The 18,982-nt window shown below is 37.8% G+C and overlaps 1 protein-coding gene across 1 annotated transcript; it reads right to left on the reverse strand.

Annotated features, from left to right (window-relative positions):
- Positions 1-2,068: 2,068 nt before the first annotated feature.
- LOC128297275 (uncharacterized) lies at positions 2,069-6,688 on the reverse strand. Its single transcript, XM_053032891.1, has 5 exons — positions 6,561-6,688; positions 4,938-5,214; positions 3,460-3,891; positions 2,983-3,348; positions 2,069-2,848 (listed from the first exon to the last, which is right to left on the reverse strand). The coding sequence occupies exons 2-5, from the start codon at positions 5,023-5,025 to the stop codon at positions 2,751-2,753; spliced, it is 984 nt and encodes a 327-aa protein (XP_052888851.1). The 5' UTR covers positions 5,026-5,214; positions 6,561-6,688; the 3' UTR covers positions 2,069-2,750.
- Between the last annotated feature and the right edge of the window lie 12,294 nt (positions 6,689-18,982).

Below are 18,982 nucleotides of genomic sequence, written 5' to 3' on the forward strand. Positions count from 1 at the left end.
TTCGCAGCGGAAACTATTTAAAAAGTATAATGCTGAATAGAGAGGGCAAGACATTGCAAGGAGTTTACTTCTTGCTTGAACTGTGGGAATGTTTTAGTTTCTTTTGCGGAGAAACAACCCGAACGTCTTCACGAAAAATTGGGTTTCCAACCGATTTTTAATCGCATCCTGCGGGCAAACAAAAATGTTTGTGGTTTCGTGGTTTTCTTACTGCTTACGGTTAACTGCTTAAATCTCAGTTTGTGTGTCTATGTGGAATGTGGAATGCGAAAATACAGCTGCAACGATAAAAATAGCTCATGTTGTCGAACGTGAACTTGGTATTGTTATATTTGTATTAAAGAATGATTTTATAGCCATAACTTTCTAGTTGATGTTTAAGTTAAGATTTAAATAAGGGAAGCAAAATTATGAAATTTAGCTGCATGAAAGAGAGTATTGTCAATATATTATCAATTCATCATTAAACAATCTCTTGGGTATCAGCGCTTCAAGTCACCTAATTGAAAATGTTAAACTGATATTAACATTCCAAAGCTACATTCGTTCAGTCTCTTCCTTAGGTCTTCTACAACTTCTTAGGTGATGGTATGTGTAAAGCAATTTAACATCTTAAGATCCATAATCAATTCAACACGTAGCCACAGTCAACTCAACAAGTCGCAAATGTTGGAGAAGTATGATCTGAGCGTAAGTTCGTTGGTCGTAACATCACCCGAGATGTTGCTGCGATTGCTTTCAAGAATATTTCAAGTCCATTAAAGTTGCTTGAACCATAACTGAAACACAACCGCGACGACGACGGAAGCTTGTATCGTCACACGGAATGAGACCATGATTATGTCAGACCAAATTCCAATTTACCGCGTGATGATGAGCTCAACAGGCGGACTAATCCATCCAGCGTCTGATAAGCTTTCTTGTTAGAGATTGCCCTTCTCGCTATGATCAAGCATGCTTTACATATTACATTAGGTTTTAATTATGAAGTGAATTGATTGAAATATTATCCGCATATACAGCAGAAACAGATGAAACATACTTCAGGCATATGGGTAAGGATTTCTACACTACCGTGAATATATTCAACTGTTTCCACGAAGTCCACGGCTACAGTAATTGAAGTACTTCAAATTTTGTGACAATAAATTTGAGGAAATAATTAATCATTCGAAGTGCGATTAGAATCTCCGAATAAACGAGAAGTTTATGAGACACGAAATTTGAATAATAAATCACTTAATCGTTAGAAAAAGTTTAAAAATGCAACGCTTATAGCGCCATGTGTTTTTAATAATCAATGACTAAGCTCCTCACTGATTTCTAGAATTGTCTCTTCGATACGCAGTGTTGAAGTACAACTCGCGTCTTCCTGAGCGATATTTCAATTAGCTCATCTTTCAATCACTCATGTTTGATCGTTAAGTCTGAACTACATAACACTGGAACACTTAATATTTGTTCATTCAATGCAGACTACCACAGCCAATGGCCGGTCCTGGTATCAAATATCCACCGCAGCGAGAATGCAATATCGGGGCAGAGATTTATCGTGCTGCTATTTGAGCCGTAATGTACTTACCCGGATCCGTGGAGCACATAACGTCTGCAGAAGCTTGCGACTCAAGTGAATGCCGCGGGGGTAAGAAGACAAAGCAAAGATACACTCGGGGCACACACAACATAATGCAATAACGAGGTTTCGCTCCTGTCGGCTGGTACGAGAAATGCCAATGAAAGTGTAGGCGAGGTAAATGTGTGGGAAACATTTTACAATGGATCCAAACCAGCAAGCTGGAGGATATCGGTGAAGAATGGATTGTTAAACAAAGGAAGCAGGATTGCTCCGGAGGCATGCCGTACACGTGAAGCAATGGCAACGAAGGCATGTGAGAGTACAAGATTCGTAAAGGCGAGATGAACAAAACATTTAACGGTACATATCAGGAGATTCTGTGTTGAATGCGCATGATAAAACTATTGACAAAATAAATACAAATTCCGGGAAGTGATATTAAACACACAGGTGAATTATTTGTAGCTCACGCTTTTCAATATACATGGGCTTTATTATACCAAAACACAAACAAAAATCAAGTTTATTCTTTTCTTGTCGTTACTTTCTCGAGTGTGACTGAACAAAACAAAGAAAGAAACAATTATTGGTTTTGTTCGCTATTGCATGCGCTGTGACCATCAGCAGCAAAATACTATTTTTAATGTCCTTTTCTACGGTATTATATCTGAACGTCGTGTAGATTATTGTTCCGCTTGCGACTGCCAGTTTTTCGTTGATTTGATTGCACCACACAGTGAAGGTGAAACGAGATCTATGTACTATACGTGCAATCAAATGCGTTCCTCAGCATATCGTTGATATTCTTAAGCTTGCTAGTACGCTGAAGTACTCTTACAATAACCAACGTGTTAAACATAATATTTACAAGGTTGGTTCTATATAGATTGTATTGCACACAGCATTCACAGGATATGGGGAAAACTTTCAGAACGATCCCTCGGAAACAGTATGGGATAGCTGTGTTTTAGTTTCGTTAGAATAAGCTCTTGAGAAATATTCTGCCGCTTTCCTCACTTCATTAATTGTTTGTAACAGGATTTGCTGTGAATGTTGCTAACGGGTTTGTCTGTTTGTTTGATTTCGTTTTTTGAAAATCAATGTTGCGCTAGTTATCACTAATCATGATTTTAATGTACACAGTGAATTTGATCAGTACCGCAAACCTTTGGTTTTACGCTATTCGTGTAACTGCCATTCCTTGTAGGTAGAGTAACAAACTTACTAGTACGACACAAGTATTCCAGCTTTGCACGTTACCGGAACTTTTCACTGCAAGATGAAGAGAAATTAAAATTTGTAATTAATTGAATTAGCTGCTAAACAAACCGAGGATTAAAATTGCGATGATTTGCGATGATCGACAAAACATTAAACAATAATTACGGTAACAAGACAGAACTCACCCAATAGCATGGCAACACGATTGTCGATGGTTGGTTGCTCCCACTGGACGATACTCTCCTGTCCGCCACGCCATAAGACGGGCGATAAGCTTGCAATACACTTTATCCGTATCGTCCCATCGATGTAATGCCGATGGTTGACGACTATACTCAGCCCAAGAAAGGTGGTAATCAACCCGTGCTGATTTTGCATCGAGGGATAGTGTATAATGCTGTTGGGGTCTGTAACGAGCACATCGTTCAGGTACCATTGGAGATTTGAAGCCGGGTATGAGCGACCAGAGGTGCAGTTTAACTCCATCGTTTCCCCGTTGTGGTAACTTTTCCGTTCACTGTCACTTATGTGTGGACCATCCTTTGGAACAACTGGCAAACAATACGATTCATGATGGAAATAAAATAAAAAATATTTAAAAATCGTTATTAACAGAATACAACTATACAACTTAAATCCACCAAAAAAGAAAAACAACTCACATATCACATCCATTCGACCTTCGCCCTGAACCGAGTCGAAGCTGGGCGCCTCGGCCGAGATCTCACACCGATAGATACCGGAGGATTTAAGTGTTAACCCTCGCAGCAACACCTTTGTGCCATCGGAATGGTTTGGGTCGACCCGGATACCCTCGATTTTGTAACTCTTAATCGGTTGCGAAGCCGACGGCACGTAGCGATAGAACTCCTCGTTGTCTTTGTACCATTTGATTGAGTACAGCTTCTCCTCCTCGTCGAAGCGCTCACTGAGATAGTCGCTCTGATAGGCATGATGTCGTCGATTAGTGCCGTCGAGTGAGCTGTGCCCTTTACGTTGACCGTTGAGCTCGTAATGGCATTCTAGCAGGGCTGATTCGGTGCGATACTTGTACGGCGGTATTCTAACCGATTTAAGTTTAAGACCGTAAGATGCTGAAATCACACACGATATTGTACAATTGTTTGAGTGTTTAGAAATATAACCAAAAAGTATGTTAACAGAAAAATAAAATTGGATCGTGAATATTTTTCAAGAGGAACTTAGATATACGTCAGTTCATTTAGCAAAACACAACATTACGGCTTGAACGCTTTTCATACATAGAAAAATAATTCACTATCGCGAGGGAAAGGTACGAATATTTCACAAAAAACTAAAAACCCATCACTTATTATTACCACGAATCAGTTCATGAAGAACAAGGTACGTTTAAAAATGTTTCTCGTCCGTACGCCTTACGGACTATTCAGCTACAGGTTAGTGAAGTGTAAAAAAAACCCTGAAAGGGAATGCAACAGCAATGTCTGGACAAGAATTCCTTTCCTTTCAGCGAGACATTCCTGAATTTTAGATGAGCTGTTTTGAATGAACCTGGAACTACTGGAAATCTTGGCCAATAAAGCGCTTTCTGAAATCCAGTTTAAAATGTATTCACAGATTTTTACACTAGTTAAAGCGATAGGTAGTGAAAGTGTAGCTAAGAATTAGTTTAAAAATGTGAGTTCGAAGTTTTGTCGTATTATAAGTATCATTTGAGAAAACAAAGAAAAGAATTAGGAAAAGTTTCAGCTAAGGATGCCATCTGCTAATCTTTCTATCGAACACCAGACACCAAATGCCCAATTAAGGTATAATGTGTCATGTGAGCGGTCAAGCTCAAACAAGAACCAAGGGATGAAACATTTGAGAAAAGGGACACCAGATAAACTTGCAGCAGGGATGTTCTGCTCGTTCCTCTTCGGGGACACCTTTTGAATGGTGACAGTTTTTTGAGCAGCAGATAAAAAGTTCAAATGGCTAAAGTGAACGGAAACGCTCCTACGGACTACCCATTCTAAGCACCCTTCAGCGTCACAACCATCCCGAAGGATCGAAGTAAAACGACGACCATTCTCGATGGAGCAGAACGGACGTTCAAGCCAATGGATGAGGATTAGAAAGAAAGGGGCCAAAAAAGCAGGGCGAAAAATGACATTACCTGAAATCGAGAGCATCCCAAGAAGTAGTCCGATCCAACTGTTCAACACCAGCAGCATTGTATCCGTTTCCTGTTTCGATTCGAACATCAATTTAGCTCACTTTCAATTTTCATCAACTTTCCTTGCGTCACTTCAGTACATTGCACTTCAATATTTTACTATGTCACTTTGCGTGACACTTTTCGTATTTTTACTTTTTTGCTTCAGTTTAATACGGACAGTTTTTATCCTTTGTTCACTTTTTTAACACTTTTTTCTTTTCTTAAACAACATTCACTATAACGATTTAGCTGTTAGTTTATTTTTATGCAAAAAATGAAATAATACAGAATTAAAATATATCCTGAAAACGTATTTCAAAATAGGATTTACGTTAGTACTCCTATTAAGATGATATTACGCGGTCCATTTAAGCACCCCTACTTAATAAGTTCGACAACTAAAATTTCATACTTTTTTTTAAATACAATGGTGAATAGGGACGAAATAGGATTTTCACGAAACATTATGGTTGATAGCAAATCAAGAATGTAAAGCTTAAACATTAAACGATTCGATTATTTTAGGACACAACTGAATTTAAAAATACACATCACACGTCAACAATTCCTCTACAACACACGCGTGCACTATACCCGTTTTGTTTTCACGCACACATTTTACGCAATGTGCATACGTACATAAGTATTGACCCAGGTTGAAACAAAGAACAAATGCCTTTGTTTTGCATACGTAGCAACGATTTCTAAACTGTGTCAAATAGATTATCATTTCGTAGAAGAATGACTATCACACGACGCCTTTCATGAGGTCTGTAGCACTTCAGCCTTTTCGCATGATGATATGATGATGAAGGAGTGGAACTCATCGCCGTGCGTCAGACGATGCCGGTAGCCAACACATGAGCTGAACGTAGTGTCACTGAACTAAGTCCCCGGCTGTCATCATGGTTACCGAGCTCCATGCTCACGTAGCATCGAAACACCTACGTTCCGTTTGATTTTAATTATTGTTTCTTCGATCCCCAATAATGCTCGATGCCAGGAAGACAGAAGCTCGAACGAGAGAAAACTGTTTCCTTCCCTGCCGAATAGGCGGCACACGTGAAATGGAGCATCCTTGAGCATTGTGAAAGAAGGCCAGTGGCTTTCCCTGCTGCATAATCAATTGAAAGTGCACTGCTGACCTTTTGCCTGGTCAGGTCATGATTGTGAGTGTTGGCTAATTAGAATCACAACCGCACCATTGCACACAAACAGTGGAAGTTGTTCCGAGGGCATCAAGCTAGGGGCACTTTTCTCGTTGCTGGCTTTGTGGTTTTCGAACTATTTCTTCATTTTCTCGTCGAAACCAATAATCCACTTCGTCCTCAAAAACACGTGAGATTCACAGAGTCGCGGAGGGTTGTACGTACGGCCACGAGTCGGCCGCTCCGTTCACACAATCATTTGCCGGCCGTAGAAGGAAAGCTCATATTTTTCCACCGTCGCAATAAGCCTTTTTAACGAGAACCCAACTCGACAGCAATGATTTACTAGCATTACTGCGTTAGCACTGCAGTGCTGCTAAATCGGCACCACACTTACATCACCATGCGGTCATTTGTCATAAACAGGACCTACTTTATGTCACACAAGAGCCACGAATCACGCATGGGAAGGCAGGCAAGCGATCAACATGCCGTGGGACGATATTTCTCCGGAGTCACGAATGCTCGAGCACAATCAAGCACATGTCCTTTCTGCACCACGAATCAGACAAAACTGACGAATGAAATATGAATGACTCAGATTTCCCGGACTGAGTACACCCGAGGCACTCACGCAGCCATCGATGTTGCGCTCGTTGGCCCTTCGGTTCGCGTCGGTGTGTCACCTCGGGGAGTTCCCTTTCGGAAAAGCACGAAACGGGAAGAATGTTTCTCCCCGTCGTGAATGGAAATGCGAGCGAGGAGGTTCCCAACATGAAGCAGAGAGGATTCGTTCGCAGAGCATGATTGTTCTGCAGTCACTCAATGCATCGATGGAAAATGCAGTTTGTTTTGTGGGTCCTCCGGTTTTGTTAATTTTCACAACAAAAAACGGAATGCAACAAAAGAATCGTGGTGAAATGGACATGTCTTTGAAGAATCAAATGTTTCTTTGCAGCTCTCAATAAAAAGAGCATCGAATTATACTTAATGTTCACTCCTTTTTCGAAACTACGGATTCTTGGAGGTATATTACCTACCGAATTCAGGATCGAATCGACTAAAACAATTTACTGCAACTCCCTTCTCTACACATATCAATTATGCGTGTGTGTTGTTCGGCGTGGACACGGGAAAGGTCGAAACGCACTCTGTGCATTTCCCTAAAGACCCCGGATTTTAGTCGATGCGAACGTCCATTATCGCGGAACTGCAAGGATGCATTGCTTCCTTTCGATAAACGCATTTGTGCAATGTGATAGAATATTGTAATGGCCCCAAATGAACAACGCCAATGGACCGTTAAATGCTGTAAATACGGATCGTACTCTAGTGCGACAAAATCGTGGTGTTCTACGGGAACGGACTTTATGTGTAGCTCGTCCTTATTCATATTTTTGTTAGTAGCGTGCGTTTCCGGCTAGTGCTCTGCTGTAATGGAATCCCAAAGGGTGCTGAAATGTAGTAACAGTGTCAAGCATCGCTTCATTCCAAAAGGTTTCCCGAATTCACAACTATGTGTGATGTTTAGAAGGCACTATTGTGAGCTTACGTATTTCCCATATGAACTGAGTTGAATGCAAAAACAATAACAGGTTGGATGATGCTTTCATGATAGTGATGTTGAGGAGACTAATAAGGATTATAGAACAGTAGAAACAATGTTGATGTTGATAAGTTAGAAAAATTGTACCATTGGGAGCCATCATATTTTGTTTCGTTGCAGAGGGTATCGTTTACGCGAAATATTCTGACAAGCGATGAATTATAGAACCATTTCTTCATTTGCTCTGCGATTGGTAGTCTGAAGTTGCAGCTTTTAAAATTTGTGTCGTTCTTTGTTGGATGGTAACATATCACTCTCTTAAATACGTCAATTAAACAATCTTGGCTATGAATTCTTGTTTTAAATTTTTAAGTCCTCAAGATTCAATGAGATTCATTTAGCTTTGTATTTTAAAGAATTTTCACAAAAAAATTCTAAGGGTGAAGAAGCCAAATGTTTGGCATTTATCTTCCGCACATCATTGCAATACGTATAAACCAGGATTTACGATGTAACAAAACATTATAGGTGTAGTGAGGTTGATAGCATTACATTTCACAGCACATGGTGCAGTATCCAACGTTCCCATTAATTTTTATGCATGCCGTAAATTCATCAAGCCGTTTACATGTGTTGCGGTGTCAATTAAGTGCGTCTACTTGAAGTTATATGACTGCTGGTTGTGATTGAATTATTGCTACAAAAGTCGTCTGTTTGTGGCATGTGACGCTTTTGATCGATGTTGAGACTTGCGTTCAAAGAAATACTTCGGGGGTTTATTTTTATTTTAAAGTTGTCCCTTTAGCAATAGATTAACAAATAAATAATTTAATAAAACGATCAACAGGCTGCCGCTGCTCAGGATCGTAAGTATCTGTTAGGGTTGCGACATGCTCATGCTTAGTCACTTTGCCTCAATATTGTCATTCTGCTCAAAATCACGATGGCTGAACGTTCCAATCATATTTAACGTTACCTCAACGGATTTCATGATTACGAAGCGATGGGGTTGTGTTGCCTTTACTGAATCCAACAGGCAACACAGCAGAGCGCGGAACAGAATGATTAATGGTTTGTTTGCACGATTTCATGAATTGATGTGTCACATATGCTAAGCAACGTTCATGTTCTCTGAAGCAGGCTACAGAACTGTCTCATCGACTACCTGTGACGATTGTGCTTTGGATTTGGGTTTATTTGCAAAGGTTGGAAAGCGCAACATGAAATATGATTGGATTTGACGTGCGCTGCTCTCATTCAATCATTACCATGTTAATAATCAAGGTGTTTTTAAATCGTTTTCCATCCAGCTTCTAGTCGCGATAGCAGCAGAATAATGAGGTTGTGTCAAAACCATAATCAATCAAAGTGATGAGATTTTCCTTCTGTCTTTGCGTAATAGTCGATGGTATCGATGGCTTTGCGTTTCGTACAGTTTAAGAATAATCTGGACACTGGAATAATCGTATACTCTACGTTATGGAAAATCCTTGCCTGCATAAATTAATGATGTTTTTCTTACACATAACCCGTTTAGATATTGCATTTCAAGCCACAGAAATTAATTAAATTTTAAGCCGTAACTTCATACACGATGGTACACTCTTATCCACACCGAAGATTTCCTTGCAACAGTAGCAGTGTGTGCGAGTTGAGTAGTTCATTTCTTCAGGAACATGGCAGCTGTAATTGAATAATTAGATATCGTGTAATGGACATATTACCAATGGACTACAAAGGACCACATTTAGTACTGTATTGTGTGATCATGCGTGGCGTTTCTTCCTTTGATTGAATTAAGGAAACTTAATGTGATTAATTTTTTGCATTACACGTAAGTCGAATGGATGTAATGCATTTCGTTTCATGGTATTATGTGTCCAAACTAGGATGCCCTGTGGTTTCAAATGTGTTTGCATTGTGCATTATAGCATTAAAAGATTGTACAAAGTACAAGTTACTTAAATACTCCAAATAACTCTAACTCTTCGAAGATTTGTAAAAGAATATTATGACCCCAAGAGCTCTTGGGGTAATCTTCAATTCTTGGTGTAGTCTTCAATATGTTTTATAAAAATTAAATATTATCTTCTATTGACACATTGTTCTATACGTTCCTATGATTTAAATGAAATTTTACAGAGAATGTTTATTGAAATATATTGTTACGGAAATGTCGACAGCATCGATTTTTGCACACTAGTCATGCACACTTATCTCGAAGGTGTACGTCTGATAACTGAATTGACTTCGGTCTCTTTGGGCAACGGAGATTGGAAAAACAAAATGTCACCAATGCACCCGAAGAGTAAAATCAATTCACCGAATGCATCTTCTCTGTACGTTTTGCTGATTGACATGTTCATGGAGTGACCGGTAGAACCCATCAATCAAACAACCAATTCGTGTCACAAACCGTTCTTTCCAAAAAGACACTGGACTGCGCAGTTCAAAGTACGACGAAAAAACAATATCTTCAACTAAAATGATTTTTTTAAATTGATTTTGTTTGCGATTGGATGACACTATCTGCTGTGATTTACAAAACCAATAATTTTGTTTTATTGCTAAAAAAATTACAAATATACCAAATGTCAAATATTCAAGTTTTTTTTGACAATTGAAGAATAACCAACGTCCAGAAAACCAATAATAATTATTTTGTTTCCCTACCGTCCACTACCAACTATGTAATAAGTCAAAAGGTATACCAAATAACGATGTTTTTGTCCTAAAACTGGACTTTGTAAGCGCTTCTTTGGAAAAATAAACACAAATCTAAGAATATAGTAGGTAGTAAACGGGCCCCCTTTATTGCGATGTACAGGTTGACGGGGTTTTGGGACTTGACCGTTTGGGGCTTGATATTTACACTGCGTGGTTTGATGTTTGGTTGTAATTTACCTGGAAAAGGTAACCATTTTCTTTTGCTACCCCTCGGGATGCCAAATAAATATTAAATCTAAAATGCTGGTATTATAACGTTTCTTAAAGCTCCAGTTTTTCAACCCGAGTTTGATTACACACCTAAACCCATTTATCCTAGTTTTAACATAAAATCATTGTTGGACTTCATGGTAGAACTGTACATTGAGACGAGTGTACGATAAATGGTACTGTTAATCTATTTGACAACTAACATGAATGATTTTATTTCTATATTCTTGATTATGAAAGATTCATTACTACATTCAATAGATGGGAGATAATCATAATACACGGTTAGGGAAAATTAATCGAGAACAAATCAGGGCATTGAACTTTCTTTATAGATTTTATTCAATATTATTTCAATTTAGGTAGACATTTGAATAACAACATTTTTTTGATTGTAACAAACTGGAAGAATAAAGAAAAGCCCTGCACTTACAAATCTCAAACCATCCCAAAGGTAGAAAAGATTTCATTACAATTGTAGAACCTCTAAGAACACTGATTGCTACTGGTTACGGAAAAGATTTCATCCGATACGACTCTTAAGGATCATTTATAAAGGACAAAAGTGGTTCGGTGATCCTACCGCAATTAACGAAACCATTTCTTTCCTCTTCGCTTGTTCGCAGAAGGTTTCGGGTAGTCGGCCGTCGGCAAACTTCTTCGGACTATTGACGATAACGGCACACAGTACGCCAGTGAAATCCTAATTTGACTATCCGACCGCTGTAGTTTCGCAACCATCGCTTTCCGCTTTGAAAACCAGCAATATCCGTATAACGACCCTCGTCAAATTAACACGCAAATTAAATTTCCTCAAGTTACTCTGCCAAACCTTTTGCCCAGGCGGTTCTAACCGATTCGGGAAAATATCAACCTAACAAATTTATCTTCAAGCAGTGTTTATGCTCCATTGGATGATCGTGTTCTCGCCAGTGTGTCATTTCCATACCGGGCTAAGGGCAAGGTGTTACTGACTGGTTTTCAAACAAACGCTCGCTCCAGTTTCGCCCTTCCGTCATTTCGATCCGTCAATTAGCGGAGCACCTTAACGAAACGAAACCCAAATCCAGCCCATTGATCCTTCGAGTAAAAGTTCACCGTTCGATCGTATTAGGATTACGCAAGAAGAGAAAGAAGTCTAGGATGAAAAACGAATAAAAGCTGGTGCGCTCCTAAATAGTGACTCTTCTGGTGGCAGCTAGGCTATGTGTTTATTTAAAACTTAGCAGTTTAATTTTATCTACTTGGTTGCAATTAAATATTTTTTATATGTTTTCAATTTTATAACTTTAGATATGTAACCAGGTAGCTTTTAGAATTAAAAGAATGTAACTTTCCAAATAAACGAAATGGTTCAGGGGATGTGATTTTTAGTAACTGCGCGTCAACTGCTGGAACAAATAAAATTACCTACATAATTGCCATTCTGTAAGTGTTGTCAACAACGCTAGAAGCTTACTGCAATGGCTTACTAGTTTGTTCAACCGAGAAAAGGTTATCCTTTCTCGAAATAAATGTCTAGGTAAGGCAACACCCGCGTTTCAACCTTTATTGCAAAGACAGTAAGGTGCCATTTTTAAGTCAAATGCCAGTGCGTACCTTATGAAATGACGTGCATTGAGGTGGAAAACAGATTTTCAATGCGCCAGTTTTAGAGGGTTGTAAGAATGTGAACATATTTACTCTAATGTCTCTAGTCATTTCGTAGCCTTTATCTTTAAATTTGCAATATGAAATAGAATTTTAATAGACTACAATATAAACTACAAGCATAAAAGATCGGAACGACTTATGAAATTCTATACATTAATAATAACCGAATCGATGAACCGAGTTAGTATAAAGGAAATTCCTTATTTTTTTTCTTTGACACTTCTTCATGACTTGAAGCTGATTACAGGTATAAAGATGATCTTATTTTGTTATGCAAATCTAAAATAGAATATATTTTTACTGAGATTTACTTTGTATGTAGGCATGCGGCCAATTACGAGGTACCATGCGCCTCCATGCGTACTGTGTGTATATTTAAAACAGTAAGCATGGAGGTGCATGGTAGCTCGTAATTGGCCGCATATTAATGTATGTTCAATTAATAAATTTATTTATTTATTTATTTTTGAATAAACTATTAGTTTAAATATTTTTCTAATATCTATATTTATCTCAGTAAGCATGGAGGCGCATGGTACCTCGTAATTGGCCGCATGCCTACATACAAAGTAAACCTAAGTAAAAATATATTCTATTTTACATTTAAATAACAAAATGAGCACAACTTTATACCGGCCATCAGCTTCAAGTCATCAAGAAGTGTCAAAGAAAAAATTAAGGAATTCCCTTCAATCAACCCTTCAACACCGTTGGGCAACTTTTGGACTTCTTCTTCTCGTCTGAATGTTGGTCACAGTCTGACACTTTCGTCTATCATATCAAGTATCGCAAGAAAATTGCTAGCCCAATAAAAACACCTACCGAAAAACAAGTTGTAAAAGTTTACGCGCAGTATTACACTAACACCAGAAGGCAACCAAAAAAAAATCACATGAAGGTAGCAGAAGCCAAACTAAAGAAAGAACAATGGTAAGTGTTTATCTTCTGTGTCATAACATTAGCAAAGGCTTAGTCTTCTCATCATTTACACATTTTCACGCCCAAAGTGGTGCTTCCTGTGAAGCCAGAAAGGCAGAACTTTTTCTTACCTTTTTCGCCGTCGTAACTTTCGTCCAGCATCATTCAACATTCATGATGTGGTAAGGTTGATATAACTCGGGCAATTTAGCACACCGGGCATAATTTGTGGCTTACGAAAAATTTGCTCAGAATTTAACATGAGCAATGCTGTTGCACTGCACAAGTGGAAATGAGCATACCTTGCTATGAGAAGATTTTAATACATCTTTTCGCGTGTTTTTATCAATGATTTCACACTAGCGAACGATACAAAACAATTGTATTAACTCAAAAATGGTGAAACATTATGCTGCTTTAGTTTCTAAGGGTTTCAAGCTGAGTAAAACTGCACTATAAAAGCAATGTTTCTCACTTTTAATAATCTTTGAAACAAAAACAATCCTTACGTGCACCGCACAGACGCACCTTGAATGCAAATACTTACGATCAAACTTTTCTTTCATTCGAAGAAACCTGATAGTCTGCCAACCGGGCATACTGAAAACGCGGAAAAGAATGGAAATGAGCATGAAAGCACGCAACACGCCAGCCAAGCAAGAATAGTAAATTAATGATATTGTTCGCGGTGTTGGAGCTATGCTGCACCTAGGCCAGGTTGAGCTTTTAATGTAAGACCAGCGCAAAGCGTGCACGTGCTTGTACGGTTTCCAAACGACTAATAGCTCTCCGGTCCGCCCGTCGTACGATATCCATTACACGGCAAAGTACATCCATCGTGATGAAGTATGGTTGCTAAAGCTTTGTTACGCGAACAGGAACAAAAGAGAAAAAGTTGGGAAATAGAGAATTAACTACCGCATTGTTTTTGCTGCGTTGGGTCCTCAGTAACCAGACAATGTTTCTTCGGGAACTTTCCCAAGAAAGTTTTTCTTACTCTTCATTATGTGCAAGCTTAATACATGGTGCCGGGAATGAAAATAAAAATTAGCAAAGAAAATCTGGAACGAAGCATAAATGAGTAACGTAGGAGACAGACTTTCAACTATGTGAGTAAAAAATGTTTCAGGGAAAATTATATAATTATTTGTAGGCGTTTCTTATTTACATCATGCACATTATATTACAGGAATGAGGGATACGAATACATCGAACCATGTAATAGTCTTGTTCTAAATGGTAACCATGGTAGCAATTTAAAAACCATTGCAGTTGATGTAAAATTAGTATGTACTACAAAAACATCTATTTACGAAAAATACATGAAGAATTCCTGCATTAGAGCAATATTCCAACTAAATTGATTGAGAACATGTTGAATATTTAATGTGTAATTCATGTTATATATCATTTATTGTATAATGTTTGTCTAAAGACAATTTGTAATACACCCTTACTTCTACCTTAGATGATTTCCGAACTACCACCACCAGAGCGGAGTGTAGGAATAATTATAGAAAGGCGAATACGAAGGGCTGTCTTAAAACTTTGTTTTTTTATTGTTTTTCGAATAAAACCAATGTGATAGTAATAGTTTTAATTCTGTGTGATTACCATTTTTCGCAATTATGTAACGGAGTAGTTACGTTCTTTGTTCTGTAAGCATGATCGAATGAGCGAACGTATTGCTCTGTTATTCAATTAAACTACTCGTGTGGCGCCTAACGTACAGTTACCTACGAACAAACAATAAGCCCGGAATGAATGGTACGGATAGTACTGTAACACTCAAAACTTCGTACAGCTTGACACCATAATTACACAATTCAACTCAACAAATTTCTCAACTTTACTTCGTGATTACAGTAGCGAGACCGCTTTAATTGCCGGAACCGGATATTGTGTTTCAGCAATTTTATGCATCAACCTTGTCTGTGAGGTGAGTGGATGCTAGCGATTGTTTTCGAACTTTATCATATTACCGGAAATTTATACGCTGTCAATAAGTGACATGATGATGTGATTATTGTTAGCGTTATATATCCAGGGTTGTTCTAATATTTTGTTCAACTCTTTATGACCTTTCCGACAGAAAAAAAAAACTGTACAAAATGCATTTAACCCAATAAGAAAAAGTATTAAGATATCTCTTTAAAAGCTGCCGTTTTGTAATGAACATTAAAATTTCCAAACAAAACTGCACGATAATACTTTTACTTTTACCGGTTAGGAAACCAAAACATAACATCGCCGTACAACATCCCACATCGGTTTTCGTGCAGCGGTGAGAACGACATGCAAATATAGTGTCAACTACAACATGACACTTTTCAATTAATTGCGCTTGTACTTTATGTTTGTTGCAAACTCCTCCCCTAGTAACCACTCTTTATCAGAAAAAGTCCCTCGATTTGTATTGTCAATTACCCGTTGAAGAGACGAAAAAACTAATAAATACAACCTTCTGATCAACCGTACCGAATGTAGAATCCTTCGATTTGGTACCATGGAATAGAATGGGAAAAGCATTACATTTTATTAAAATATACGCGCGTTTTGCATTTTTTCTATTTAATTCTATGTTTACAAATTATAATATTCATATCAAAGCATATGTTTAAGCTTCATAGCAGAGAAAGTATTGCAAAGAACTTCTTACTGTTGGAAACACGGAAACATATTGTACTGCTTACCTTCGTCGCTTTCATACGGTCGCCTAAATGAGACTATATTTCTGGCATTAAGTGTACCAAAGCTTTATTCCCTCATATGCTCTACATGCTCAAACATGTCTTCTTAGGTCGTCTGAAAGACCTGAAGACCGAAAGCATCGATTCTCATATTGTTCTCGGTACGTGGTAAGTTGTATGTTGTGCACGAGACCTTTGTGATAACCTGTAAAGACTTAAGAGAGGTCTTTGCGCTGTAGTGCCCTCTTGATGGTGTGTTTTGGAACGGCGGAAACCTACAAATGCGAGACTGTTTCAATCAAAAACAATGTGGTATAACGCTACCATAGCGTTCATTGCTGTTGCTGAGAATCAATTTAACGATTAAAGTTTTGAGTTCTCCTTCTGTGTTTAAGATTTTGTTACTTTTTAAAGAAATGTTTGTATACATCTTCTTAATTTAGGATACGTCGTAATTCTCGAGTTACATAAAAGAACATTTGCTTTTGCTTCACAAGTTAACTATTTTATAAGCTAACTAAATATAAACATTTAAATTGCATTCCTCTAAAAGGATGCTTAGCTTAAACGTGGATAATGTAGAAGAAAATCTAGACTCTAGACAATGCTCCAAATGCTGCTGTTTATTTGATTGTTACATGAAATTTGTTCAAAAAGTAATCAAGAAGAGTGCTGAACTTCAGCGCATTGTAGTCGTACATTTCCCAACCAAATTTTTGGAAAATAACACCTCACCGCAATCCAGAACTCCAGAACTGGATTAAGAGAAGGGAACAAGAAAAACCTAATGACAGATTGCAACTTTAAAACATTCTCTCATTTCACCCAGAAAGTGACACGACAGCTTTGTAAGAAAAGTTTTCTAATCAAATTTATTTTGCAATGCTGTCGACTTTCACTTTTATTTACCGATTAAATTGTTCGCTTACATTTCAAATACTTCAGCAATCAGCTGCTCGTAATCACCTCAGTAAGTTATAAGTATGTATTTGGTTCCTTTTTTGTGACCATCCATGCGCTGGGGTGTGAAATTATATGATTGGTGGGTGTTAAAATTGCCTATTCCTTTTTTTCTCTTACAACACGGTTGTGATGTATCATTCTACTGTTCACGCTTTAATGCAATATTTCTATTTAGTGTCGTCTTCTCCTTATCTCATAATCCAATAGTTAATCTAAGACATTCAACCGTCTTCCGTAGCTTGAAGTACAATTTTCCCAGAGCATCCGTATTATGAGTGATGAAAAGCGTCAGTAAATAAGCTTAAACACCTCAACCTTTAACCTCAGGGTCGATGTGACCGTTTAATGCGCTATACTAAGAAAATGCCCAGTACCTAAATTAAGGAAGCCCACTGCTAAGCGGCTCAACGAAAGAAAGCAACGCCGGAAGCCGTTTGGTCGTCATTCGAGGTGGAATGTTAGGATGATGGAAGGATAGGCAACGCGGATAACGACACGCTTTGTCTGACCCCATCCAAATGATGCTGTGTTCATCTTCATTTCGCTCAAGAATTGCGTATAATATTCATGGAACAAGTCAATCCATCCGGAAGTACATCTGCTAAATAATTGAAATAGTTCTAGATTTTCTTAACAAAACAGGTAAAGTATCTTTATGCAAAGATATTACACAGAACTGTTATTATTAATTGAGTAAAAATATGAGTTGACTCATGTAGAGTATAATGAATCACTACACATTTAAAAAAATCGGCTTAAAATGCAGTTTGATCAATTCACATAACATGTTTGACCAAAAATTAAGACTTAAAGGGGCTCTAACATTGAACTAAATTGATATTCATGCAAGTAGTTGAAGTGCTGTACGCTAATTGACAAATGGCGTGATTAGGAACTATAATAAGCTTTTCGCGCCATGGAAAACATTAGATCAATCATGCGTTTCCAAGAATGTTTTAGCGTTGGATAATAAATATTTATCTATAAATATTTCACGCACTATGTGGTTTGAGACATTTTATATGCAATTACCTACTTATTTTTTTTTTATTATTTATTTTAGTGTTTATATACAACCCTATAATAAGAATCATTTTTTGAAAGACGTAATTCAGCCGGTAGCTACATTTTGGGAGAATATGCGGTGTTACTCCATACGAACCTAAAAAAATAATTATGACACTGAAATAAGTATCAATTTTATGAATTGCGCAATGTAATTCACCGCGGACAAATGGTATATGCAAGAACAACTGGCTTCAACGTTGTACAGTGATCACTCGCCCATTGACAATTTTAAAATTTGATTGTAATTAGCAGTTATCCACCTATACCTTTCTTCCGCTTTTAGCGTTTGATCTATTCTGCGATGGGAAACGTAAGCTAAATCACCGCAGGTTGTTTTCGAGATATTACATGCTAGTACGAAAATATCCTTGTGCTCTATTGCTTCGCCATCAACTACTTGCTGTTTACTTAAACCACTCATCGCACATGCTCTGTCATTCTTGATGATGCACAAAGTTTCTTCAACCGAAAGCAGAGATGTTGTTTGTACACGTGGTTTGATGTTTAAATTCCCATGCCCGAGTAAGTAAACTTTCTGCGTGATACACGTTTTCCAATTGTACAACTGAGATGTATGGCTTTTCTTATAATGGGAGAGCAAAATTCAACTGTCAAATCGGTGAATCTTAATAAAAAAACTAACCCTAGCATCATTAGCCTCAAAACAGCCTTTGCGGCCCAAGATGAGTTTAGATTGAGGGTGTATTCTCAATGTTTGAGATAACAGACTGTTTTTATATGCTATTAGCTAATGATACTGAAGAAATAATAATTTTCCAAGGCTTTCCATTGCCTATCAACTACGTATACGAAAAACATCACTTTTGTAGAAGGCAAACATTGGAATACCTTGTGATTACTAGGCTACCTCTCACAGGTGAATTTAAAGAAAAAGATTACTCTAGTTATGTTTAGTAAACACAACGCACAACACTCTCCCTTTTGTTCAAATCATTGCAGAATTCCACTCCCATCAACATTTCTCTCACTAACCTACATAAACCCGTGCAAGAAAAGATCAACCGTACGATATGAAGATGTTCTCGAAATAGTTGAGTCTTTTTCCTGCCTTGGAAAATG

This window comes from Anopheles moucheti, chromosome 2, assembly GCF_943734755.1.
Source record: "Anopheles moucheti chromosome 2, idAnoMoucSN_F20_07, whole genome shotgun sequence".
In the NCBI taxonomy this organism is placed as follows: Eukaryota; Metazoa; Arthropoda; class Insecta; order Diptera; family Culicidae; genus Anopheles; species Anopheles moucheti.